The 26833-nt window shown below is 38.6% G+C and overlaps 1 protein-coding gene across 3 annotated transcripts; it reads left to right on the top strand.

Moving 5' to 3' along the window:
- Window positions 1-6: 6 nt before the first annotated feature.
- Window positions 7-26425, top strand: SLC33A1 (solute carrier family 33 member 1). 3 transcript variants are annotated; one of them, XM_072792187.1, is made up of 7 exons: window positions 30-946; window positions 15221-15411; window positions 19914-20098; window positions 20369-20486; window positions 22766-22981; window positions 24604-24799; window positions 26138-26425. In XM_072792187.1, exons 1-6 carry the CDS (start codon window positions 169-171, stop codon window positions 24769-24771), a joined length of 1656 nt encoding a protein of 551 aa, XP_072648288.1. In that variant the 5' UTR covers window positions 30-168; the 3' UTR covers window positions 24772-24799; window positions 26138-26425. The 3 variants fall into 3 exon arrangements, with proteins under 3 accessions (XP_072648289.1, XP_072648288.1, XP_072648287.1); XM_072792186.1 differs by having other exon boundaries at window positions 31-946; window positions 24604-26425; XM_072792188.1 differs by lacking the exons at window positions 15221-15411; window positions 20369-20486 and having other exon boundaries at window positions 7-946; window positions 24604-26425.
- Window positions 26426-26833: the final 408 nt, after the last annotated feature.

A 26833-nucleotide genomic window follows, 5' to 3' on the forward strand; every position in this document is an offset into this window, starting at 1 on the left:
GGTGGCGGTGGCGGTGGCGGCGGCGGCGGCGGCGGCGGCGGGAGCTGGAGGCGGGTCGGGAGGCTGGCCGTTCGCTGGGTGCCGCCGCCGCCGAGGGCCCGCTTCCCCCGCAGCGCCACGGCCTGCCCTCGTCGCTGAGCCCCGGCAGCCCTCCGCGTCGTCCCGGACATGTCGCCCACCGTCTCCCACAAGGACAACAGTCGGCAGCGGCGGCCGGGGGCTTTCAACCACTCTCCGGACATGAAGAGCGGCCCCCTGCCTCCGGGCGGCTGGGAGGACCGTCCCCAGGAGGCGGCGGGCGGCGAGGGCGACAAGGAAGCCCTGCTCGTGCGGGACGCCGGCCCGGGCGAGCTCCCCAGGCCGCCGCGCGGCTGCCGCGCCGAGCTGAGCAGCATCCTGCTGCTGCTCTTCCTGTACGTGCTGCAGGGCATCCCGCTCGGCCTGGCGGGGAGCATCCCGCTCATCCTGCAGAGCAAAAACGTGAGCTACACCGACCAGGCTTTCTTCAGTCTGGTCTTCTGGCCCTTCAGCCTCAAGCTGCTCTGGGCCCCGCTGGTGGACGCCGTGTACCTGAGGAGCTTCGGTCGTCGCAAGTCGTGGCTCGTGCCCACGCAGTACACGCTGGGGCTGTTCATGATCTACCTGTCCGGCCAGGTGGAGCGCCTGCTGGGGGGCGCGGGCGGCCGGGGCCCCGACGTGACCGCCCTCACCGTGACCTTCTTCCTGTTCGAGTTCCTGGCGGCCACGCAGGACATCGCGGTGGACGGCTGGGCGCTGACCATGCTGTCGCGCGAAAACGTGGGTTACGCCTCCACGTGCAACTCGGTGGGCCAGACAGCGGGCTACTTCCTGGGCAACGTGTTGTTCCTGGCCCTGGAATCCGCCGACTTCTGTAACAAGTACCTGCGGTTCGAGCCTCAGCCCAGGGGAATCGTTACTCTCTCGGGTAGTGTATTCCGGCCATACAGCCCCGCGGGTCGGCTCACCTTAGTGTGTATGAATCCTGTGACTGTGTGTGTGTGTGAGGTTGCAGGCCGTGTCCTGATTCAATCTGCTGGAGATTATTTTTGTGGGAGATAGCCCTGAGGTTGAGTCGTCGTCTTCTTTTTTTTTTTTTTTTTTTTTTAAAGATTTTGTTTATTTATTCATGAGAACACAGAGAGGCAGAGACACCGGCAGAGGGAGAAGCAGGCTCCCTGCAGGGAGCCCAACGTGGGACTGGATCCTGGGGCTCCCGGGGTCACGCCCTGAGCTGAATGCAGGTGCTAAACCGCTGAGCCAGGGGTTGAGTTTTCTGCTAAAATGAGCTGCTTCAGCCGGAATGACTACATGAGAGGCGTCGTCGTAAAGGATGAGCACCCCGCAACCAGCGGGGAGAGGCAGCTCATCCAATAAGGCTGTTGTGTGATGGCACAGCAAAATTCTCCGTCTTAGGGAGCTGTTGACCCTGGCTCAGTACATGGTGATACATGGATGCTAGGGTGAAGGCGTGAATCCAGCCCGACTCCCGTGGTTCACATTTTCCTTGTCTTGGATTGAGATTTCTTAGTTCATTCCTCCCCGTCCCCCCGACCCCCCGTCCCCTCCCCCCCCCGGTCCCCCCCCCTTCCCCCGCTGGTGTACCCAGAGTCCTGCTGTCGCCCTTCTGGGGAATAGAATAGCGTTAATTCATTCAGCCTTAATGAGTTGGCCGAGGGACAAGAGTTCTAAGGGCCTCCGATGAATAAAGCAGAGAGTCCAACCCACAAAGAGTGTGGGGGATGGGGGACAGGGAGTAAACATTTATGGGGAGCTCAGGGTTGCTAGCTTGTGAGAGTCAGGCTTCACCCTGCAGATGACATTTGACTTTGCAGAATTACAAAATTTGCTGGAGTGGACAAGCGGGATTCCAGGATGCAGAACATCAGGTGAAAGTGCGCTGAAGCAGCAAAGTACAAGAAGGTACAGGACAGGGACACCTGGGTGGCTCAGCGGTTGAGCACCTGCCTTTGGCCCAGGGCGTGACCCCGGGGCCCCAGGATTCAGTCCCACGTCGGGCTCCCTGCCTGGAGCCTGCTTCTCCTTCTGCCTGTGTCTCTGCCTCTCTCTCTGCCTCTCATGAATTATTAAAATCTCAAAAAAGAAGGTACAGGACAGTGCCCTTGGTGTTCAGAGTGCCTGAAGCAGTAATTGTGGGGCCCAGGTTCAGGACATGGTGCCGACAGGGCAGTTGTGACCTGATAGATTAGTAAGATTTTCTTGAATTGCTATGAGAAAGAATTTGAAGTTTATCCAGTAAGCAATTTTGTGTAAGTTCTACAAAATTATCCCTTTTTTTGAATGAGTAAAATACATGACCTTGGAAGGTTTTCTGAGTTTTTGTTTTGTTTTGTTTGTTTGTTTGTTTCCCTAAGTTTTCCTAACAGTTAGGAAACAAGTAAAATTAGCAGTATCAGGAATAACCAACATCAGGAATATGGTAAGAATTCTTCATTCTGATAATGATAATGACTGTAATTGATTCTCTTGAAATGTACGCACTTCAAGTTTCTCTTATGTTCCCGGTACTAGCTTGGGGATTCCAGACAGGGTACGTGTTGGAGGTAGCTGTGTGGCGAGGGAAGTGTAAGGGTCATATAATAATATTTGGGGAGTGCAGGGGATGGAGGGATTATCTCTTGAGATCTTACACACCTCCTCCATACCCTGCGTCCTGTAAGGGATCCCCTTTCTACCTCCTCAGACTGTTAGTGAGTCACTACTACTGATGAAACGAAAAGTACACTTTTTCTTAGTTTGGCTGGAGGCCGAAAATGGTTGAGAGATGCTGCTTGCATTTAAAACAGATTGGTCTCGAAGTGTCCTGGGGTCCCGCTCCTGCTCTGTGGATAATCCTCTGCCTAGAAATAAATACTGGGTGAATGCATCGTATTAGCACCTTATTGCTTTTTATGTATCTTTTCATTTTTGTCCTGGGCCTGTTCATGTCACCAGGAAGGACTAGTGAAATGATATATCACTTCACATGAGAAAGCCTCAGAAGAGATACCAAGATTTAAGAGGTTGTGGAAACCGAATTACTAACTAGGTGAATTAGAGCTCTCTCTTAAGTATAAGAGTAATTGATAAAAAAAACCTCATTCCATGGAGCCATTATGCATTCAGGAGCCATGTTAATTACATCCTTTCTTCGCCACAACGTTCCCCCATGGGAATATCAAAAATGTGTCACCATTGGACTTTTATTTACACAGATACGATTTTATTTTATTTTTTGGATTTGTTATTTTGTAAGGCTGTTTGTTCCGTGGAATTTGAACTCTCCTCCAGGAAACTGTAAAAATAGCTTACTTTTTAATTTAACTTTCTGTCTATAGTAGACTGCTGTTTTTAGTTCAAACATTTCACTAAGATTCGAAGAGTTTTCATTCTCTTCTTTTAATAATTGTACATATCGGGATCCCTGGGTGGCGCAGCGGTTTGGCGCCTGCCTTTGGCCCAGGGCGCGATCCTGGAGACCCGGGATCGAATCCCACGTCAGGCTCCCGGTGCATGGAGCCTGCTTCTCCCTCTGCCTGTGTCTCTGCCTCTCTCTCTCTCTCTCTGTGACTATCATAAATAAATAAAATTAAAAAAAATAATAATTGTACATATCATAACTTTGATCTTTCTGGAATTTAGTAGCAGTATAACAAAAAATAAGAAAAACAGCGGTTTTTAGAAATGTTAAGAGCACAGAAAGAATCATGAAGAAAATTGCTTATGTAATAAAAGAAGAGCCAGAACATTGAGGCAAATGTTTAGAAAGTCAAAAGGCATAATTATTTTTTAGAATTGCAAAGTATATTCTCTGATTAACACTTTGTTTTGAGTTACAGATAAATAGAAATGGAATATATTCAGAAAAAAGTTTTTGCCATTTAGAAAGCAGGAATCTAAATAACAAATTTAGAACATGAAGAATAAGACGAGAAAAATCCCCTTAGAAGCAAAACCTTGATTATGCTGAGATTGGCTTTTTTGGTACTTCAGGGATCCAAGGCAGTCCTGAATTCAGAAAGGAGGTGTGTTTTTTTTTTTTTTTTTTTTTTTTTTTGTCCTGCCCCCGTTGATTTTTAAGGATTTTTAGGAACAAAAAACCCTTTGGGCTGCAAGAGATGATGAAAGTAACCCAGAAGAGCACAGAGATTAGAATAATCTTTTATAACTTAGAAAGATCGTGTATTTCAATTCCTTCTTTTTTTAAAAATTTTTTTATTTTTTAATTTTTTAAAATATTTTATTATTTATTCATGAGAAACACAGAGAGAGAGGCAGAGCCACAGACAGAGGGAGAAAGTGGGCTCCATGCAGGGAGCCCGACGTGGGACTTGATCCAGGTCTCCAGGATCAGGCCCCAGGCTGAAGGCCTTGCCAAATTGCTGAGCCACCTGGGCTGCCCCCCCCTTTTTTAATAATTTAGATTCTGATTTATATTTTTGGGAGCTGATTTTTTTAATTGGGGTAAAATTGGTATATAATAGTCATAGTTTCAGGTGTATAACATAATTCAATTTTTATATTCGATACGGAGCAGTCACCACAATAAGTCTAGTAACCATCTCAATACATAATTTCCTTTTTTAAAAAGATTTTATTTATTTATTTATTTATTTATTTATTTATTTATTTATTTAGAGAGTGAGTGCGTGTGCTGCAAGCTGAGGGAGAGGGCCAGAGGAGACAGAATGTCAAGCTGACTCCCTGTTGAGCATGAAGCCCTTGGCAGAGCTTGATCCTATGACCCCAAGATCATGACCTGAGCCAAAATCAACAGTCTGACGCCCAACCAACTGAGCCATCCAGGCGCCTCGACCACCTCAATTTATTCTTATAGATGAAGAAACTGAGGTCAAGTGCCTTGTTGGAGGTAAAGAGACAGGATTCCCCACACTCTGAATGTAGAGTATTCTTAGAAAAGTTGTAAGCCAAAAATGGCATAAAGCAAAGAGTATACATACTTTATTTTACAAAAAAACCTATTAGTTTCTTGTAGTTGATAAGAAATTAGGAAAAACTTAAGGGAAAACCTTAAAACTTAAATGTAATTTGTACTGATTGGACTTTTCTGCCAGCACTCTAACTGCTGATGTCTAAAAACATCAGCCCACTTCTGGAATGCCTGATGGCCTAGAAATAACAGACTAAAATTTTTTTGTTTTGTTTTTGAAGTGACCGGGGACATTATTCACTCAGTGCCTGTTTGGTGCTAGCCATGTGATAGGTGTCAAAATTTGTTTAATAAGACCAGAGGGAAAAAAAAAAAATAAATAAGACCAGAGAATTCTCTCTCAAGGAATTTATAATGGGACTTTGCAAACCAAAATGATGGATTGGGTGGATGGACAGTGTAAATGAATTCAGTGAGTTGGTACAGGACTATAGGGCTTGGTGGGGGACATTGATGATCTGAAAAACTCATGCCCATCCAAAGGTGAGGAGTTTCAGAGGCACCCAGGTGACTTAGTCAGTTAGGCATTTGTGTTTGGTTAGTGGATTGTTGGTTAGGCATCTGCCTTCGCTTGGGTCCTGGGATTGAGCCCCACATTGGGCTCCCTGCTCAGCTGAGGGCCTGCTTCTCCCTCTCCTGCTGCTCCCCTGCTTGTTCTCTGTTCTCTCTCTCTCTTCTCTGTCAAATAAATAGATAAGATCTTTTTTAAAAATTGAAAATAAGGATAGGGAGCCTTCAATTTCAATAAATTGTCTTGTGGTAGTAGGATCCTAGGATTGCTGAATCTCACCAATATTCAAGAGAAGCTGGAGCTTCCTTTTTTGTTTTATTTTGTAATTTTTGAAACCTTTATTAGACTCATATGAAATATGTCTTTAGTCCAGATCTGATCTGTGAACTGGTCATTGAGGCTTACTCTAGAAGGCAGTGTTAACAATAATGAATAGAGAGGTGATTGGGATAGGGAGCAAGGTGTTTGGGTTGGGGCAGGTTAGTCTGATGCTGGTGAAGAGAGCTAAATATATTAGAGCATATGAATTAGTTTGTCGTATAGACAGGCATGCACATATAAGAGTCAATCAGAAAAAAAGGAAGTATTTTGAAAAAACTGATGCTGAAAGAAAAGCTAATCTAACTGGCAATGATTATAGTTAAAACAATATTTGTAAGATACCCATTCTTAGAACTAGGAAGAGAGCAGGACCAATTAATTCTTACTTAGTGACAGATTTCTTTGTCAAGCTTTCTGAAGCAGGACTTACTAATATATTTTGTGTGACCAGAAGTGCTATTTTGAATGTGGATCGGACTAATTGGCCCATTTCTAGATAGACCAGTTGTTTTTAAATAGGCTGTAATACATTCTTTAGCACGTACATCTAGACTTAAAACATTCTCCTGTATTCTCGAAAAGTAAAACTTAGAGCTAGAGAACAGACGGGCAGTTGCTAGAGATTGAATGAGGAGCTGGTGAGTGTAAGTGGATGATAACATGAGGGAGTTTTGGGGAGTGATGAAACTGTTCTGTATCTTGATTATGGTGCTGGTAGTTTGAAATTTATACACGTGTTCAAGTTCATAGAACTGTAAACCAAAAAAAGTTAGTTCTGCTGTATAGTAATCTAAGAAGTCATTATAAAGATAAAACCTAACCCATTACCTAATAATCTCTGGGTAAATATCATACAAAGTATGTGATAAAATCCTTGAATTTAGCTACCTTTTTTGCCTTGGGTGGAACAGGTTAATAAATCTGGTGGATCTTACATCTCCATATACACAAATGGAGCAAATTTGAACTTTTTTTAAAAAAAGATTTTATTTATTTGTTCATGAGAGACACAGAGAGAGAGGAGGAGAGGCAGGCGCCATGCAGGGAGCCTGATGTGGGACTTGGTCCCGGGTCTCCAGGATCATGCCCTGGGCCGAAGGCAGACGCCAAACCACTGAGCCACCCAGGGATCCCCAAATTTGAACTTTTTTTTCAAATGCTGGGACCCTAGTAGTAAAGTGAGATAAGAGTAGAGGAATACTGGGTTTAGTAGATTCAGGATGTTAAAAACAGGAGCCCGCACTCCAAAAAAGAAGGTCTTAAAGCCTTTTTTCTTTTTAAAACAAAGCAAAGGAGAAATGGTACCATGTGCTTTCTTTGCCCAGTAAAGAACTGTGAGGTTGCTTTTGTATGGAAAAGTCAATTTACAAAGGACACTCTAAACTAAAAAACTATTTGATTTTTATTTGACATATATTTTATTCTGAATTTCACTTCTGTTTTTATTGAAATTTATGTGGAGGTCAATTGAATTAGCCTTTATTATAATTTTATCAATGAAAGAATCATAGAACCTCACTGATTACAGGCAATCTCCTACTTTCATTTATAGTGTTTCTGAAAACTATATTTTGAGAAAGCCAAGTAGATTTACCTTATTATTTTTTTTTTTAAATATTTATTTATTTATGTATGATAGTCACAGAGAGAGAGAGAGAGGCAGAGACACAGGCAGAGGGAGAAGCAGGCTCCATGCACCGGGAGCCTGATATGGGATTCGATCCAGGGTCTCCAGGATCACGCCCTGGGCCAAAGGCAGGCGCTAAACCGCTGCGCCACCCAGGGATCCGATTTACCTTATTAAAGGGGAAGTTCTGTTCCTAGGAAATTAGAGAGAAAGAATATAAAACCCTTGATTTCACCTGTTTTTTTTTAAGACACAATCTTGAATAAATCTGGCATTTTATACATGTTTTTTATATATATGTTCTTAAAGATTCTATTTTTAAATAATTTCTGCACCTAATATAGGTGTAGAACTCAAATTCACAACTCTGAGATGAAGAGTCACATGCTCTACCAACTGAGCCAGCCAGGTGCCTCTATCTAGATAGTTCTTTAATTTCATTCTTTTAAAAAATTTCTTCATATTTTTAAATTTGGGGTTTATATTTTACATTGTATATACTATATTAGTATAAGAGGTCACAAGTATATAGTTTATACATGATTGTGCATGCTGCAACTTTTTTATGGATGCAGTGCATATTTCTTTTTTTAAATTCTTTTTTTTTTTTTTCTTTTAAATTTTTATTTATTTATGATAGTCACAGAGAGAGAGAGGCAGAGACACAGGCAGAGGGAGAAGCAGGCTCCATGCACCGGGAGCCCGATGTGGGATTCGATCCCGGGTCTCCAGGATCGCGCCCTGGGCCAAAGGCAGGCGCCAAACCGCTGCGCCACCCAGGGATCCCTGCAGTGCATATTTCAAAAAGCAAGACATTAGATCTCTTCCACCATTTCTATTCCTTGGTTTGGTGGTGTCTGTGACTTTTTTTTTTTTTTTTTTTAATTTCATTCTTTTCCCTCACTTTTGAATATAATCCTTAGTGGCTGAAGTCCAGTGGTGATCAATTAAAGCTGAAGAATAGGTGATTTCAACAAAGCTAAAGATTTCTATCTTTTTTGGTTGCTTTATATTATCTTACATTTGAGGCCTACATTTCTTAATCTTAGCACAGTTTTAGAACTTTTGTGTTCTAAAACAAACAAAAACAAAAAACACAAAAAACTTTTGCATTGTTAAATTTCCCATTCATTGTTTTAGACTTTTTATTTTAAAATAATTATAGATTTACATTAGGGTAAAGAAATGTTTAGTGGTATCCCATGCATCCTTCCCCAGGCTCCTCCACTGTTAAGCTCTTAGTTAACTATAATGTACTCTCAAAACCAAGAAATTGACATTGGTATAATTCATGCCCCTCTTCAGAATTCACCAGTTAGACATGTACTCCTTTGTGTTTGCTTCTGTGTATGTGCATGTGAGTGGCTCCATGTTATTTCATCACATGCATCCTTGTATAACTACCATCACCACAGTGGAGATACTCAACTGTACCTTCATCACAAGATACCTTGTTTTGTTGCCTCTTTGTAGCTACACCAATTTCCTCATCTCCATACCTAACCAGTGGTAGCTACTAATCTGTTTTCTATCTTTATAATTATGTTATTTCAGGAATGTTACGTGAATGAAATCATGCAGCGTGTATCCCTTGAAGATTAGCTCTATTCAGTTAGCATAATTTGAGATTTATCCAGGTTGTTGCATCTATCAATGATTTGTTGGTTTTTATTGCTAAGAAGTATTCCATTTGTTAGAAATACCACGGTTTATTTCACCGCTCATCCATTGAAGGGAATTTGAGTAGTTTCCAGTTTTGGGCTATTCTTCTGTGAAAATAAGTCTTCATTTCTCTGAGATGAATGCTCAGGTATTGCAAAGGCTGGTTTCTGGTAAGTCTGTTTTTAGTTTTGAAAGAACTGCCAAACTTTTTTCCAGAATAGAATGGATATACCATTTCATCTTCCTACCAGCAATATATGAATGATCCAGTTTCTCTGTGTCCTTGTCAGCATTTGATGTTATCATTTTTTTTTTCATTTTAGCTCTTCTGATGTACTCTTCATCTTATGTAATAGTTTGGAATGTTCATTGTCTACTCTTATAAAAGTGTAAATTTATTTTACAAAAATTGATTTAGGAGTGTTAGGGTATAGGTTATACAAACAAGAACCTATCATAGCATCAGAGTAGAGATATATCATATATGTTTAATATTTTAATTAAAATCCATTTTAGGATTTTGTGGTTGGCCAGAACATATTTTAAAAAATTAAAAGAGTGATTCACTTCCATCCATTCAGTGATAGAGATGAAGAGTTAGCATGAGGGGCAGCCCAGGTGGCTCAGCGGTTTAGCGCCCCCTTCAGCCCAGGGCCTGATCCTGGAGACCCGGGATCTAGTCCCATGTTGGGCTCCCTGCATGGAGCCTGCTTCTCCCTCTGCCTGTGTCTCTGCCTCTCTCTCTCTTTCTCTCATGAATAAATAAATACAATCTTAAAAAAAAAAAAAAGTTAGCATGAGATGGAAACACTAGATCTGTTGGCTTCTCAGCCTCAGCCTTGCATCTTGGACTGATTATGAGCCCAAATTTTGGGACAAAATGTTGCTTAACAGTAAGATAGCTGCTTAATCCAATGCTTGATTGAACAATCTCTTCTACCCTGGAGGAAAACCTAACATTGTTGGAGTTAATGAAAAGGTACGTGATCTCAAACATGGCTTTATCTTCCTAAGGGGTTAGGAAAACTAAGGGATTAGGAAGATTTCAAAATGTGCTTTATGTTTACTTGATTTTTGCATTATATACTATCTTTTAAAATTCTAATCCCCTAATTAGATATGACTATATATATTGTATAGTCAAATAGCATTTTTTTAAAGATTTTATTCATTCATTCATGAGAGACACAGAGAGAGAAAGAGAGAGAGAGAGAGAGAGGGGGGCAGAGACACAGGCAGAGGGGGAAACAGGCTCCATGCAGGGAGCCTGATATGGGACTCGATCCTGGGTCTCCTGGGCTGCATTTTTTGAGAGGGCTCACAGCATGGGTATTTTGAGCAAATGTTTCAGAGATTTGTGGCACAGAAAAGTCTGTTTCTACTGAGACTCAGCTAGTGACCCAGGGTCAATCACTATTTCTGTTATGGTTTCCTCCACTGTGAAAGAGTGTTGAACTGGATGATGGATGTCTAAAGTCCCTTCATGCTCTAACTTGTGAAATAGATTGCTGTGCCAAAAGCAAGAAAGTGAAAGGAAGTCCTGATATTTAGAACAAATTGAAAGTTTGCTTTCCTGTCACTGACTTCTGTAGGACTAAAGTTAATTTCCATAGTGTGAGAGTTCCAGGGAGAGAGAACTTGATCTGAGCCAGGGATGGTTTATCAGACAATGGTTCTTAAATCTTCTGTCTCTTCTGATGGTGGCAAAGAGAGTGAACCTACATCTAGTCCAAAGGATCTGGGGACCTAGTTCAAAGGCTTGAAAGTGTGAAAGCTTTTTGAAGTCTGATGTTTTATCTTTAAAAACTCTTGGAGGGGATCCCTGGGTGGTGCAGCGGTTTGGCGCCTGCCTTTGGCCCAGGGCGTGATCCTGGAGACCTGGGATCGAATCCCACATCGGGCTCCCGGTGCATGGAGCCTGCTTCTCCCTCTGCCTGTGTCTCTGCCTCTCTCTCTCTGTGACTATCATAAATAAATAAAAATTAAAAAAAAAAAAAGCTTTAAAAACTCTTGGAGGGGATCCCTGGGTGGCTCAACGGTTTAGCGCCTGCCTTCGGCCCAGGGCCTGATCCTGGAATCCCCGGATCGAGTCCCACATCAGGCTCCCTGCATGGAGCCTGCTTCTCCCTTTGCCTGTGTCTCTGCCTCTCTATCTATCTGTGTCTCTCATGAATGAATAAATAAAATCTTAAAAAAAAAAAAAGCTTCCCTCTAAACTATTGAGTAAAATGGACTCTTTAGGAAGATGTACCATGTTTATATATCCTATGGGTTTGCATACCTTCCCCATACAGGGAGATGAAAGTGAGGAAGGGGAGTACAAGTGTGCTAAAGTATCTATGTTCCAGACTTCATGGTTGGAGCTAAAATGGTATCTACTCAGGCATATCTGGTTGGTAGGAAAGAGAGCCTACTTGCTGTAAGTAGGTGAATCTGAGCCTCTGGGTAGTAAAATGGAAAACACTATTGCTTTAATTAATTAATTAATTCATTTATTTAATTTATGATAGTCATACAGAGAGAGAGAGAGGCAGAGGGAGAAGCAGGCTCCATGCACCGGGAGCCCAACAGCCCGACATGGGATTCGATCCCGGGTCTCCAGGATCGCGCCCTGGGCCAAAGGCAGGCGCTAAACTGCTGCGCCACCCAGGGATCCCCACTATTGCTTTAGAATCAGATCTGAGTTTAGACCCACCTCTGACACTTCATGCACTGTAATATGGTTTCATTGTGTGTAAAGTAAGAATAATAATAGTTGTCTTGGAGAGTGACTTGAGACTTATTGCACTGTCCAGTGTTTTGCTTTGGTATAATAGGCACTCAAGTGCTAGCTATTATATCCTTGGTTATTGGTGAATTGGCTCTTAAATTTTGCATTCATGGGAGCACTAGATAAGATCTAGTAGCTACTTAATGAATATTTAGTTTGACCTATAGGTCGTTGCCCAAAACTCATATTTATGAAACTTGCACATCAGCTTTGACATCTACATCATATTGATTTTACAGATAAAATACATAAATCAAAATAAACCGAAATGTGAGTAGTAAAATATTTAGATTGTTTTTGGTAACAATAACCTTAACAGCGGTTAGTATATCAGACTATGGATAGTCTCTAGCATCAAAACAGTGTTAATAAATAATAGCCAGTAGTCTAATGTTTATTACTATTTATGGTAATTGTGTTCATAAAACTTAATATTTTTTCTGGCTTATTAATATTTTTTCTGAGCTGTTAGTTTCATTCTTCTTTCCATATGAGCTATTGGGAAAGCTTTTGAATTAGGGCTCTGAAGTGATGCATTGTCACTCCTGCCTTCTTTTATTACGTGTACTGTTATTTTATCCAAAGAGCACAAAGAAATAATCTTAACTGCAAACAGTATTGAAACCTGTTTAACTTGTTCTTATGTTTTTCTCTTTGTGTTGGAGTTTATTTTTATTTTTTTCTAATTTTTTTTTAAGATTTTATTTATTTATTTATTTATTTATTTATTTATTTATTTATTTATTTATTTATTCATTCATAGAGATGCAGAGAGAGAGAGAGAGGCAGAGACACAGGCAGAGGGAGAAGCAGGCTCCAGTCAGAGAGCTTGACGTGGGACTCGATCCCACGACTCCAGGATCATGCCCTGGGCTGCAGGTGGCGCTAAACCGCTAAGCCACCAGGGCTGCCCTGTGTTGGAGTTTAAATTCTAGATGAAGATTTCATTAAAATTGAGAGAATGTATAAACAGACTTAAAGATATTTTGCTTAGTGAACTAGAACTCTTGAAGTAATATATAACTTAAAATTAAGATTATAAACTTTAATTAATTTTCACTTAACATTTAATTAGAGACCATTAATTGGAATTTCTAGTGACCATGAAAGTAGCACAGTTTGTTTTTCAGGATTTATTTACTTTTTTTTTTTTTTTTTTTCCAAAATGCTTTCTCTCTCTCTCTCTCTCTTTCTCTTTTTTTTTTTTTTTTTTATTTATGATAGTCACACAGAGAGAGAGAGAGAGAGGCAGAGACATAAGCAGAGGGAGAAGCAGGCTCTATGCACCGGGAACCCGATGTGGGATTCGATCCCGGGTCTCCAGGATCGCGCCCTGGGCCAAAGGCAGGCGCCAAACCGCTGCACCACCCAGGGATCCCAAATTTAGAAGATTTAGATTCAAATTCTGTCTCTTAATTATTTGACCTTTATTTAAATATTCTGAGCTGCTTTTCATATGTGTACCTACATAGTAATAATGCCTGCTTTGCCTGTCTCACTTGTTAGCTGTGAAAATCAAATGAGATAACATAAAAAAAGAAGCATCTAAATAGTACGGTGAGTGGCATCTGGCTGACTCAGTAGGTAGAGCATGTGACTCTTGATCTCAGGGTTGTAAATTCAAGCCCCATGTTGGATGTAGAGGTTATTTAAAAATGAAATCTTAAAAAAAATAGAAAATTGGTCTAAAATAATTCCATATACCTTCATCACAAGTGAGGTTCAAGCTGTAGTGATCACCTTGAGTTAGCACAGCAGCAAAGCAAGAGCAAATACAAAGGAAGAACCCTGACTGTAGAATGCTCTACTTGTTTTTGAAAAAAGAATAGGCTCCAAGGAACAGTTAGTCGTGCCACATGAGCAGTAGAATAAAAAGTAAACACATATAAAAATGAATACAATTCTAGAATGTTAGAGCTACTAGCTCTGGGATTTTCTAGCCAAGTCCTCTTATTTTTATTTTTTATTTTTTGTAATTTTTATTTATTTATGATAGTCACAGAGAGAGAGAGAGAGCAGAGACACAGGCAGAGGGAGAAGCAGGCTCCATGCACCGGGAGCCTGATGTGGGATTCGATCCCGGGTCTCCAGGATCGCGCCCTGGGCCAAAGGCAGGCGCCAAATCGCTGCGCCACCCAGGGATCCCGTCCTCTTATTTTAGATGAAAAAACTAAGGGTTATCTAATAAGTTTTGTAGTGATAAACTAAGATCCATTTCTGTCAGGATGGTTAAGGAGATACAGGGTTTTGTTTTGTTTTTAAATATTTTATTTATTCACGAGAGACACACAGAGAGAGAGAGGGAGAGACACAGACAGAGGAGAAGCAGGCTCCATGCAGGGAGCCTGACGTGGGACTCGATCCCGGGACTCCAGGATCATGCCCTGGGCCGAAGGCAGATGCCAAACCGCTGAGCCACCCAGGGATCCCCAAGATACAGGTTTTGAAATTAGTTTTGTAGAGAAGTGAAATCACAGTTTTACCACTGACTTAGAATGTAGCCTCAGGCAATATAACCTAAGCCTATTTCTTTATCTGTAAATTGGGGCTTAGTATTAACCTAATCTATTGGATTGTAGCAGTAAAGGAGATATGCGCATGTAAAATGCTTAGCATGCTTATGACAGAGGATATACACCCAATAAATGGTGCTTCTGGGGATCCCTGGGTGGCTTAGTGGTTTGGTGCCTGCCTGCAGCCCAGGGCATGATCCTGGCGACCCGGGATGGAGTCCCACGTCGGGCTCCCTGCATGGAGCCTGCTTCTCCCTCTCCCTCTGCCTGTGTCTCTGCCTCTCTCTCTGTCTCTCATGAATAAATAAGTAAAATCTTAAAAAAAAAAAACCAACCCAACAACTGAAATGGCTTATGTGCTTAAGAAGAATGACTGATACAGAAGAACATGTGACTCTTGATATAAGGGTTGTGAGTTTGAGTCTGTGCTGGGTACAGAGATTACCTAAATAAATAAATCAATAAACATTAAAAAAGGAAGTATGACTGATGAATCTTACGGGATGTAAAAATCATTGGTCACTCCTAGCACTTTCCTTAAGAAACTTGACACAACAGACTTGTTTCATACAGCCCACAAATGCCTGTATTCCTTTTGTTTTTGTTTTTCCTTGTTAAGTATCCCTGTCTGTTTTGGTCTATGTGATAAATGCTTAACAGAGCCAGGACTATCTTGTTCATCTAGTATGTTTGGTATGTTGCCTTGAACATGATAGGCACCTAAATGTTTTGTTTCGTTTTTTTTTTTAACAGATTTGGTGGAAGAAAAGTTGTATACAAAACTTAGTATCAATGCAGATACGTCACTTCAAAAGTTAGTTACAGATATTAATGTTTTTGATTTCAGATTTCCTTTTTTTCTGGGGAGCTGTATTTTTGATAACAACAACTCTAGTTGCCCTTCTGAAAAAAGAAAACAAAGAAGTATCAGTAGGAAAAGAAGAAACCCAAGGGATCACAGACACTTACAAGTTGCTTTTTGCAATTATAAAAATGCCAGCAGTTCTGACATTTTGCCTTCTGATTCTAACTGCAAAGGTAAGAGATTTATAAAGCAAATGTACCACTCTGTTATAATTACCAATATCGTGGAATACTTCTGTTGCCTTTCATATCATAAGTCCCTTCCCACTACTATTATTTTTTTTTTAATTTTTATTTATTTATGATAGTTACAGAGAGAGAGAGAGGCAGAGACACAGGCAGAGGGAGAAGCAGGCTCCATGCACCGGGAGCCCGATGTGGGATTTGATCCCGGGTCTCCAGAATCGCACCCTGGGCCAAAGGCAGGCGCCAAACCGCTGCGCCACCCAGGGATCCCCCCACTACTATTAGAATTTAACAATGAAAAATGGTATTTTATATTCATTAAATTTGTTTTATTTTTTTTTATTTTTTATTTTTTAAAATTTGTTTTAAAAAGTGTGATGATATCAAATGTGATTTCAAAGTAAGCTAAGGGACGCCTGGGTGGCTCAGCAGTTGAGCGCCTGCCTTTGGCTCAGGGCATGATCCTGGAGTCCCAGGATCGAGTCCCACATTGGGCTCCCTACATGGAGCCTGCTTCTCCCTCTGCTTGTGTCTCTGCCTCTCTCTGTGCCTCTTATGAATAAATAAATAAAATTAAAACAAAAAAAAAGTAAGCTAAATATCTCGGAATCTTGAAAACAACTATGCCAATTTGAAGTACTTCTAATAAATGTGAAGTTTTATTTAATGAATTATATTAATGCTTAGTATGGAAATTAATGCCTTGAGAAAAACAGCTCCCTACTGTTATAATGAGTGTACATTTAATGTCAGAAGTATTATAATTATTTATTTAGAAAGTGATTTACAGGGAGATCCCTGGGTGGCTCAGCGGTTTGGCGCCTGCCTTCGGCCCAGGGCATGATCCTGGAGTCCCGGGATCGAGTCCCACGTCATGGTCCCTGCATGGAGCCTGCTTCTCCCTCTGCCTGGGTCTCTGCCTCTCTCTCTCTGTCTCTCTCTCTCTCTCTCTGTGTGTCTCATGAAGAAATAAATAAAATCTTTAAAAAAATGATTTATAAATATATAGAAATCTATAAGTATTAGAAGTCTATTTAAAAATGTTGACTTGTTCTTTTTAATTTTGGAAGGAAATATACCATAAATGGAATTTTGGTAACTCTTTATTTTATTCTTTATATTTTCTGTATTGAGATATCCTGATTCATAATCCAGGATTGAATTGAATTGAATCAATTCAAGTTGAATGTTTGGATTCAAACATTTTAAAGGTTATGCTAGAGGAGGGACTGACACCTGGGTGGCTCAGCATTAAGCATTTGCCTTCAGCCCAGGGTGTGATCCTGGAGAACCAGGATTGAGTCCCACGTCGGGCTCCCTGCACGGAGCCTGCTTCTCCCTCTGCCTGTGTCTCTGCCTCTCTCTGTGTCTCTCATGAATAAATAAATAAAATCTAAAAAAAAAAAAAAAGATCCATGCGGGGAGCCCAACTTGGAACTCAATCCTGGGACTCCAGGATCACACCCTGAGCTGAAGGTGGTGCTAAACCGCTGAGCCATCCAGGCTGCCCAATAAATAAAATCTTTTAAAAAAAAAAAAAAAAAAAAAAAAAAAAAAATATATATATATATATATATATATATATATATATATATACTTTAATAGCTATATAATTGTCACATTGTATAGATTTACTGTAATTCACTCATTTTTCTGTGGTGTATTTAATTTGCTTATGATTTTTAATGATAAAAATGCACTAGTGGATATTTCCTTTCAGTAGATTCTTAGGCAATTAGTGGGTCGGTGAATATGATTGCTAAACTGATTTTTAGAAGATTATAATTCTCTCTTGACAGCAGTATATAAGGAGGTGCTTCAGTTCAGAATCTAGAATCTTTTATCTCCCTTTTAAAGGAAACCTCACCAAAAGTAGCATCTCTCCTAACTTTTAATGTCATAGATTCGTTTCCTCTGCTTTTGAGTTTTATAATAAATAGAAAGAATATCCAGTATATATTTGTATGTCTGGCTCTTTATTCTTTCACTTAGCGTTATATTTGTATAACTTATTATATTGTTATTTATAACAATAGTTTATTCATCTCATTGCTTATAATATTCCACTGTATAAATATGCTATAATTTATTCATTCTATCAACAAATGTTTAGTTACTTCTACTTTTAAACTATTGCTAACAGTGCTCCTATGAATATTCATTCATGTACATTACTTTTGGTGAACAAGGGTGCACATTTCTGATGGGTAGATACCTAGGAATAGAATTGCTAGGTCATAAGAAATGCTTTAATATATACTGCCAAACAAGTTTTCCAAAGTGATGGTTTCCATTTTCCCTCCTGCCAACAGTGTAAAAGAATTCCAATTGCTTCACAGCCTTGCAAAAACATATATTGTCCTTTCAAATTTAGCCTTTCTGGTGGGTGTGTAGTGGCATCTTGTTATAATTTGCATTTCCCTGATGATTAAAGAAGTTGAGCATCTTTTCATATGGTTATTGGCTATATGAATATCCAGAGCTGCCTTTTTCTTTAAATTTGTGGAATTTTTATATATCCTGGGTGTTTTCTCAGATATATGTATATTTCAACTACAAATATCTCCTACTGTAGCACTTTCAAGATAAAGTAAATGTTGAATTCAGTTTGTATATTTAATTTTTACAAAGAGAATGGGTGAAATAGTAGTGAAATTCTTTTGTGGATTTAAGTAAAATATCTTTGACCTTTAATTTTTCTGTGGTGAAATTTGGCCTTTGGCTCCATTCTAAGAAGTTAAAGTACATACTATTACCATTCCTTTAAAAAAATGTGTTTTTAAAAAATATTTTATTTATTTATTCATGAGAGACCGAGACATAGGCAGAGGGACAAGCAGGCTCCCCGCAGGGAGCCAGATGTGGGTGTAACTCCATCCCAGGACTCCAGGATCACGCCCTGAGCCAAAGGCAGATGCTCAACCACTGAGCCATCAGGTGTCCCTAAACTTTGTGCTTTAATATAGCTTCACTCTTACTGAAAATTTGCTTCTATAATTGAAAAATTCCTATATGTCATTACCCAAATTTTCTGTTAACATTTAGTTTCACATTTTGTATTCTGTAGATTAGTGCTCTATTACATATTTTTTTCTGAAATAGGAAGTGATTTGTACATATCCTGCCCCTTTATCCATAAATACCTTGAGTATGTATTTCCTAAGAACAAGGGTTTTCTCTTTCAAGCTACAACTTAACCAAAAATTAAGGAAATTAAGTTGATAGAGTACTTTTATCTAATCACAATCTATACCCAAATTTCACCAGTTGTCCCTGTAACAGCTTTTATAACTTTACTTTTCCCCGGTCAGGGATCCAGCCCAGAATCACACATAGGATTTAGTGGATAAAAGCCTTTCTTTGTTCTTCATGACCTGCATATTTTAAATTTTTCTGTAGAATGGCCTTCCATTTATGTGTATCTGATGTTACTTCATGTTTGGATTCATGTTATGCAAATGTGTCAGGAATATCACCCAAGTAATCCAGTGATGATTTCAGGATATTCTATCAGGAGTCTTACCATGTCCCTTTATCCTGCTAACTGTTGTTAACTTTGATTACTCTTGTTAACTCATTGTAAAGTTACTATTTTTCTTTTGTAATTAAAAACTAATTTATGGAGAGATACTTTGAGACTCTCTAAATACTTTATTTTACCCCAAACTTTTACTCACTACTTTTAGCATCCTTTTTTTGTTTTTGTTGTTTTTAAAAATTAATCTAACTACAATTTTTCTTCCCCTTCATTTTATTTAACCCTTCTGATAGAATGTTTTCTCAAAATTACTTTTTGAATGTTGGTTGGCTTTTGGAAATTGTAATTATGGTCGGTCAGAAATCATTAAAAATTTGTTTATGTGGCAGTGATGCTTCATTTTATACAGATTTTATTTAGAGTCAATTAAAGACTCATTTTAAAACTTAAAACATAGAAATCAGGGATGCCTGGGTGGCTCAGCGGTTGGGCATTTGTCTTTGGCTCAGGGCATGATCCTGGGATCCTGGAATGGGTAAATACCTGGATCCCAGGATTCAGGATCAGGATGGAATCCCGCATAGGGCTCCCTATGGGGAGTCTGCTTCTCCCTCTGCCTAAGTGCCCCCCCCCCCCTCTCTCTCTCTCTCATGAATAAATAAATCTTAAAAAAAAAAAAAAAAAACCCACACACAGAAATCAGTAAGTTTGGATTTGAATACTGTTTATTGTAAGAGATTGAACATTTTGAAATGGAAATTTAGTTGTAATTACAGCCATCTGCAGTTCCTAAAAGTGCTGAATTTTCAGTTGTTTTCACTGAATATTGTCAGTAGACCATAGGAAGAGTATGCCTTCTATAACTTGATTGTTGTACCAGATAGAATAATATATTTACTTGTAACTGCCATAAATCAATAATAAGATTGAGGTTCTTGGAGAACTTACATATGCTTGGGGAAAATATTTTGTAAATCCCAAATTGAAATATTTTTTTGTTTTTATATTACAGATTGGTTTTTCAGCAGCAGATGCAGTAACAGGACTGAAATTGGTAGAAGAGGGAGTACCCAAAGAACATTTAGCCTTACTGGCAGTTCCAATGGTTCCTTTGCAGATAATATTGCCTTTGATTATCAGCAAGTACACTGCAGGTCCCCAGCCACTAAACATATTTTACAAAGCCATGCCCTACAGGTAAAAATGAAATAAAACCTTACTAAATAAGAAAGGTTAAATGAGAAACATCAGTGTCACTAATACCCGTGTGTAAAGTATATATAGAAAAAGACTTGAAGCGCATCTTTAACTTCAGTTTCATTTATATGCACTTTTACCTCTTTTTAACCTCCTAACAGGTTTTAAATAACAGGCTTCTTTCACATAGTAGGCATACAGATTTCTGTTTTGTTGTTATTTTATAACCTAAAATGGAAGTCAACTCCATCTTTCTTTCTTTTTCTATAGATTATTGTTTGGATTAGAATATGCTCTACTAGTTTGGTGGACTCCCAGAGTAGAACATCAAGGAGGATTCCCTATATATTACTACATTATAGTGCTGCTGAGTTATGCGTTACATCAGGTAAGCTTGCTGTGGTTTTTCTCAGATTGTAAACTGTTTTTGGAATCTAAAGAAGACATTTTTCTACAGTTGCCTTGAAATAATGATAATACATTTTAAGACTTAAGCATGAGTCTGACACTGAAGAAATTATTTGACAATGAACTTTGTGGCTTTTGCTTTATTGAGCTCTTTCATAGTTTCTTCTTTTTTTTTTTTCATAGTTTCTTCTTCATTTCTTTTTGTTGTTGTTCATTCATCCAGTATTTGTTACATTACAGAATTAATTCCAAAGCTAGCAACTCTACCCTTCCTAAGTAACCCTCAGTTCATCCCTAGACTTGGATTCTATATTTCTACTATTCCAGATGTCTTTTCTTTCTGAAAGTATTGAGAAATAGTGGTGGCTACTAGGCGACAGAGCCCAGGTTTTCAGTTTAGATACTGTACTGAAAGTCATGATTTATTGTGATTCTGAAAGTTATGTGTTAATCTGCTTTCTCTTTCTTTATTAGATATGTTTAATCCCTAGCATGACTTAAGCTGCTGTTGCAGAATGGGGTTGTGTTCTGGGGCAAGTGATTCAAGTAAACTTGTAGACACCTAGCAGTAAACTTTGGGACTTGAGTGCAGTTATTACAAATGTGTATTTAAGAGTCACTTTGAGGGCACCTGGGTGACTCAGTGGTTGAGGATCTGCTTTTGGCTCAGGGCATGATCCTGGAGTCCCGGGATCGATTTCTACATTGGGCTTCCCACAGGCAGCCTGCTTCTCCGTCTGCCAGTGTCTGTTCCTGTCTCTGTGTCTGTCATGAATAAATAAATAAAAACTTAAAAAAAATCATTTTTGGATGTTTTATGGAACCTAGTTTAATTGCAAAGTCCTCACTTGTTTTTCTGAAACTTAAAAATGTGGCTACCATGTAATCTCAATAATTTTTGCATAGTTATATAATTTAGGAGAACTCCATAATGAATCTGTCCAGCTAACTAACTGTATGTTTAAAGAAGTGCTTTAGCTTAGTAAATGTTTCATTATCTGTGTAAGTAAAGGAAAACTATAGTGTAGTAGTCCAAAAAGCATTTGTTTGGCTTTGGATTTCATTAGAAAATTTTCTATAAAATGTAGCTGTCAATGCTTAGCCAGATGCTTTCTGGGAAATACTGATAAGGCCAAGTAAATTTGAGAAATGATACCTGACACAACCCCTCTTTATGTAGCATCTTAATCATTTCTTTAACAAATATTCATTGGACACCTATTCCATGCCAGAAACCATTCTAAGCACTAAAATATAACTGAATAATTCATGCCAAAATCCGGCCCTTAAGAAGTTTGCTTCACAGAGGCCTACAGTGAAAGGGACCTGTTTATTTTTTTGTAACTCAGTGTTTCTCAGTCTTATTTGACTCTGGAATACCTTTTTCTGTGATTGCCCCATGGAACAGTATTCAAAGGAATAGTTTTGGAAACATGGTTTGATTTGTTTCCATGTTCCTAAATAGAGGGTTAATTCTTGCCTCTTAAGTACTTTTTGCCTCTTAAGGAGATTTCTCTGTTCAGTTTGTCTCATAAATTCTGAAATGTTATCTTTCTTCTATATATGTAAAGGAAAAAATATATATAATTATTCATTCACATATATACTTATATATACACACACACAGGAGGTATTTAGGGACAGTACAAACATGGGGTTTGCTAATTGCTATTGCATATTTTGATGCCACCCTATCTGTCATTCTCTCTATTGAGCTTTCCTTTACTACTTATTATAGAATTAATCTCTCATTTGTTGAGGCCCCAGTAGCACAATATGTGTACTTTTACTTAACTGCATTTCATCATGATTACTTATTCCTTATTTTCCCACCCTAGAATAAATTCTTCAAGGGTGGGCCGCCCAGGTGGCTCAGCAGTTTAGTGCCACTTCAGCCCAGGGTGTGATCCTGGAGATCCAGGATCGAGTCCCACGTCGGGCTCCCTGCATGGAGCCTGCTCCTCCCTCTGCCTGTGTCTCTGCCTCTCTCTCTCTCTCTCTTTCTGTGTCTCTCATGAATGGATAAATAAAATCTTTAAAAAAAAATTCTTCAAGGGCACAGAGAGACTGTCTTAGTCATCTTTTTATTGCCATGATGTGATTTGGCCTGTAGTAGGTGCTCAATAAACCTTAGTTGACTTGAGTTTTAAGAAGGGTCATGGAAATTAATTTTCAGATTTATGATTTTGATGTTCTTAATTCAGACCACAGTTGTATAAGGTCTAATTATGCTAAAGATGTTTTATATTTTCCTTGTAGGTTACATTGTACAGCATGTATGTTTCCATAATGGCTTTCAATGCGAAAGTTAGTGATCCGCTTATTGGAGGAACATATATGACCCTTTTAAATACTGTGTCCAATCTGGGAGGAAACTGGCCTTCTACAGTAGCTCTTTGGCTAGTAGATCCCCTCACAGTGAAAGAGTGTGTAGGAGCATCAAACCAGAATTGTCGAACACCTGATGCTGTTGAGGTAAGTATGTTGTGATTTTAGATTACATCAAGCTAGTGTTAAGATATTAATTTTCAGGGATCCCTGGGTGGCGCAGCGGTTTGGCGCCTGCCTTTGGCCCAGGGCGCGATCCTGGAGACCCGGGATCGAATCCCACATCGGGCTCCCGGTGCATGGAGCCTGCTTCTCCCTCTGCCTGTGTCTCTGCCTCTCTCTCTCTCACTGTGTGCCTATCATAAAAAAAAAAAAAAAAAAAAAATTAAAAAAAAAAAAGATATTAATTTTCAGGAAAACCTGGCTGGCTCAGTCTGTGGCGTATGGGATTCTTGACCTTGGGGTTGTAAGCCCCGCTGGGTACGGAAATTACTTAAAAAAATAAAATCTTTATTTATTTATTTGTTTGTCTATTTATCTATTTATCTATCTATCTATTTATTTATTTATTTTAGATAAAATCTTTTAAAAAAATGAAAGATACTAATTTTCTTATTCTGCCTCTAGAAGTACTATATCTTTTTAAAAAATCGTATCTGCGCATAGCTTCTAGTGTTGAAATCTCTGTGTATTTTTTTTTCTGTCATAACCGAGGGTTGTAACATTCAAATCAGTAAGAGTAGCTCACTTGAAGATGCTTCTTAGCAAGGGAGGAGGAGTCTTTCTTCCCTTTACCTTGAGGATCCTATACAATAGGCGCTTAGTAAGTGCATAATTAACAGCTGAATAATGATAGAAAAAGAGAAATTTCCACTGGCTATTTATATAACAGTTGTAGCTAAAACTGAAGGTTAATCTGTTGTTAATTATTTCAAATTAACATTAGCCCACTCCTAGAGTGGTCTTCACATTCCCCAAATATGAAAAGCTATATATCTTCAGAATGGAAAATGAGTATTGTTTACAGCAAAACCTGAAAAATGTTTTTAATCTTGTTAGTAGCATTAGAGATTAGGATATATTAGCGTATTTCACCATTTGAAGTAAATGAAATGTTGAAATGATTTAACAAAACATTTTGAAGGGGACGCCTGGATGGCTCAGCGGTTAAGCACCTGCCTTCAGCTCAGACTGTGATCCTTGAGTCCTGGGAACGAATCCCACATCGGGCTCCCTGCATGGAGCCTGCTTCTCCCTGTACTTGTGTCTCTACCTATCACTCTCTCTTGAAGAAATAAGTAAAATCATAAAAAAAAAAAAACAAAACAAAACCATTTTGAGGGGAGCCTGGTTGGCTCAGTTGGTAGACCCTATGACTCTAGATCATCTATTGGTCTCTGGGTTGTGAGTCCAAGCCCCATGCTGGATTACTTAAAAATAATAATAAATTAAAAATAAAAATACTACCAGGGACATCTGGGTGCTCAGCAGTTGAGCATCTGCCTTTGGCTCAGGGCACGATCTGGGAGTCCTTGATTGAGTCCCACATTGGGCTCCCTGCATGGAGGCTGCTTCTCCCTCTGCCTGTGACTCTGCCTTTCTTTCTGTGTGTCTCTCATGAATAAACAAAGTAAAATCTTAAAGAAAAAATACTACCCCCCAAATTTTTTTTATTAATCTCTTAAATTACAAAGAGAAATCTAAATTGCTGAATACTTCCGTTTTGAAATAGTGAACTATTTATTATAGTTTTGTTTTTTTTTTTACAGCTTTGCAAAAAACTTGGTGGCTCATGTGTTACAGCGCTGGATGGTTATTATGTAGAATCCATTATTTGTGTTTTTATTGGATTTGCTTGGTGGTTCGTTCTTGGTCCAAAATTGAAAAAATTACAGGATAAAGGACCATCTTCTTGGAAGTGCAAAAGAAGCAACTAATGTATTCACTACTGGACATTCTAGGAAGGTAAACTAGTTTCATTTAATTCAGACAGCTATGATAATCAGTGCACGAGAGTATAAAATACTATTTTAAACAAGGAAATTGTTAATATAAAATGCCAAATGATTAAAAAATAGAGACCTCTCTGTATAGTTAATTATATTTTCCTTGCCTTGTCGATGTATTTGAAGTTTACTTAAGGTCAGGAAACTGATTCTTAAACAAGTTTTCTGGCCTTATTATTTGATTTATATCTTTTTAATTTACTGACCAAAGTATATTTTAACTTTCAGTGCAGTAGTCATGGGTGGTAACCATGCAGTCAAGTATTGTTATCAGTACTATCATTGAGCTGTATTTAAAATTTTGGTACAATATATTAAATGGAACAGAGGTTAATATTCAGGTACTAATTACAACTAGTCTGGCCTTGTTGGCAGTTAAATCTTATTTTGAATTGCAAATTGGTTAAATTCTATGTGGAATTTGCTGAGAAGAGAATGCAGACTACTGAAATGCCATTTTAGTTGTTTTCTGACCATAACCACAATGTACTAATGAATCTGTGTTAAAAAGACTATTTTAGATGTATTTCCTGCTTTTGTAAGCGTTAAAGATTTATAAGAAGATTATTCAAACTATTTTTTATAAAATGAAAGCTATGATTTTTAATTTAACGGTTCCCCTGCCCCCCTTTTTTGGAAGATACTCTGATTCCTTGTTAACTTTTACCCTAAAGCTTACATATGTTTTTTCTCATATGTGCTTCATGACATTACAGGCAGCTCATGAAGGGATCTAATTTAATTTAGTGTTGTATGTACGTTCATGGCAAAGTTTTGAAAATAAAAAATGTTTTTCTTCAAGCAGCTTTTTTTTATTACTGGAAGAAAAAAAAACAATAGAGCTTAACGATTAAATAAAATTTAAATGAGTAATACCATAATCTCACAGACTAATGCTTAGAGAGAGACAAAGACATTTGTGCCTTTGACAGGTTAAATCACGTTGTGGAAGGATATTTCTTAATTAAGCACTTTACTAGTGAGAAGAATCTCACGATTACTTTCTATGAAATTGGGTACTATATTTCCACTTATTAAAACACAACCTTCTGTTTATAATGTTTGGTGAAGGATTCGTATCCCAGGAAAATTAAGCTTTTGAATACATTAACAATTCCCAACATATTCTGTACACCCAGTACATATTTAACATTTTGTGATGTATGTTACTCTGACTTAAGAGATTATGTAAATCCTTCCAAAATTATGGAAAAAGAAAGATTAAGTTGAGTCTTACTTGATTTTATCCTTGTGGGAAAACACACTAATTTTTTATTTTGTTAATTTTATAACATAGGTTGAATTTTAGAGTGGGTTTTTTTAATAAGTAATGAAGGATAAAATGGGTGGGAGAAAATGGCACTCCGCATCTGAAGATAGAGGCAGTTCTCTAGAACTCATGCATTGCCATTGGAAAGCCTGTGTTGGGCATTGATGTCATCCTGAAGAATCACCTGGAAAATCATCCTAGACACGAGGAAGCTATACCAAACCGTAGTCCACCAGACTTTATTACATGGGTTGTCCATTATCTTGTATTATAATCAAAATGTTTACTTGAATAAAGAACCTACTTACTCTCATACGTGAAATGTATTTTGCTTTTTAATTTTTGGAATAAGAAGGTGACATTGCCACGATTACCTTTTATTTCTTATCCATTCATATTACAAATTTACATACTTTCAAACATACTTTGAAATCAACAAATCTTTAATGACTTGAAGTATTAAAATATATTTTAAGCCTGTAACTCTAAGGAGAAAGCCATTAATTGCATTTGCTCTAGAAATGAACATTTATTTTGAATTGTAATCTTTTGATTATTTGGGGACATGCTTGTAACACATACCAAAAATGACTTCTTAACAGCTATGTGCAACTATGTTGCATACATTGATCACTGATAACATCTTACAAATGATCTACATGAATCTGAGGATCTGTTCATGATAAATCAGTACTAGAAAATACTACCTATTTTTGCATATGT

The sequence above is a fragment of the Canis lupus genome, chromosome 22 (assembly GCF_048164855.1).
Source record: "Canis lupus baileyi chromosome 22, mCanLup2.hap1, whole genome shotgun sequence".
Classification (NCBI taxonomy): Eukaryota; Metazoa; Chordata; class Mammalia; order Carnivora; family Canidae; genus Canis; species Canis lupus.

Excerpts from the sequence above, each read along its gene's own strand:
- SLC33A1 (XM_072792187.1), top strand. The coding sequence starts at position 169 with ATGTCGCCCACCGTCTCCCACAAGGACAACAGTCGGCAGCGGCGGCCG. Across the intron at positions 15,412-19,913 it reads TTCTGATTCTAACTGCAAAG|ATTGGTTTTTCAGCAGCAGA; the intron begins GTAAGAGATTTA and ends TTTATATTACAG. Across the intron at positions 20,487-22,765 it reads TGAGTTATGCGTTACATCAG|GTTACATTGTACAGCATGTA; the intron begins GTAAGCTTGCTG and ends TTTTCCTTGTAG.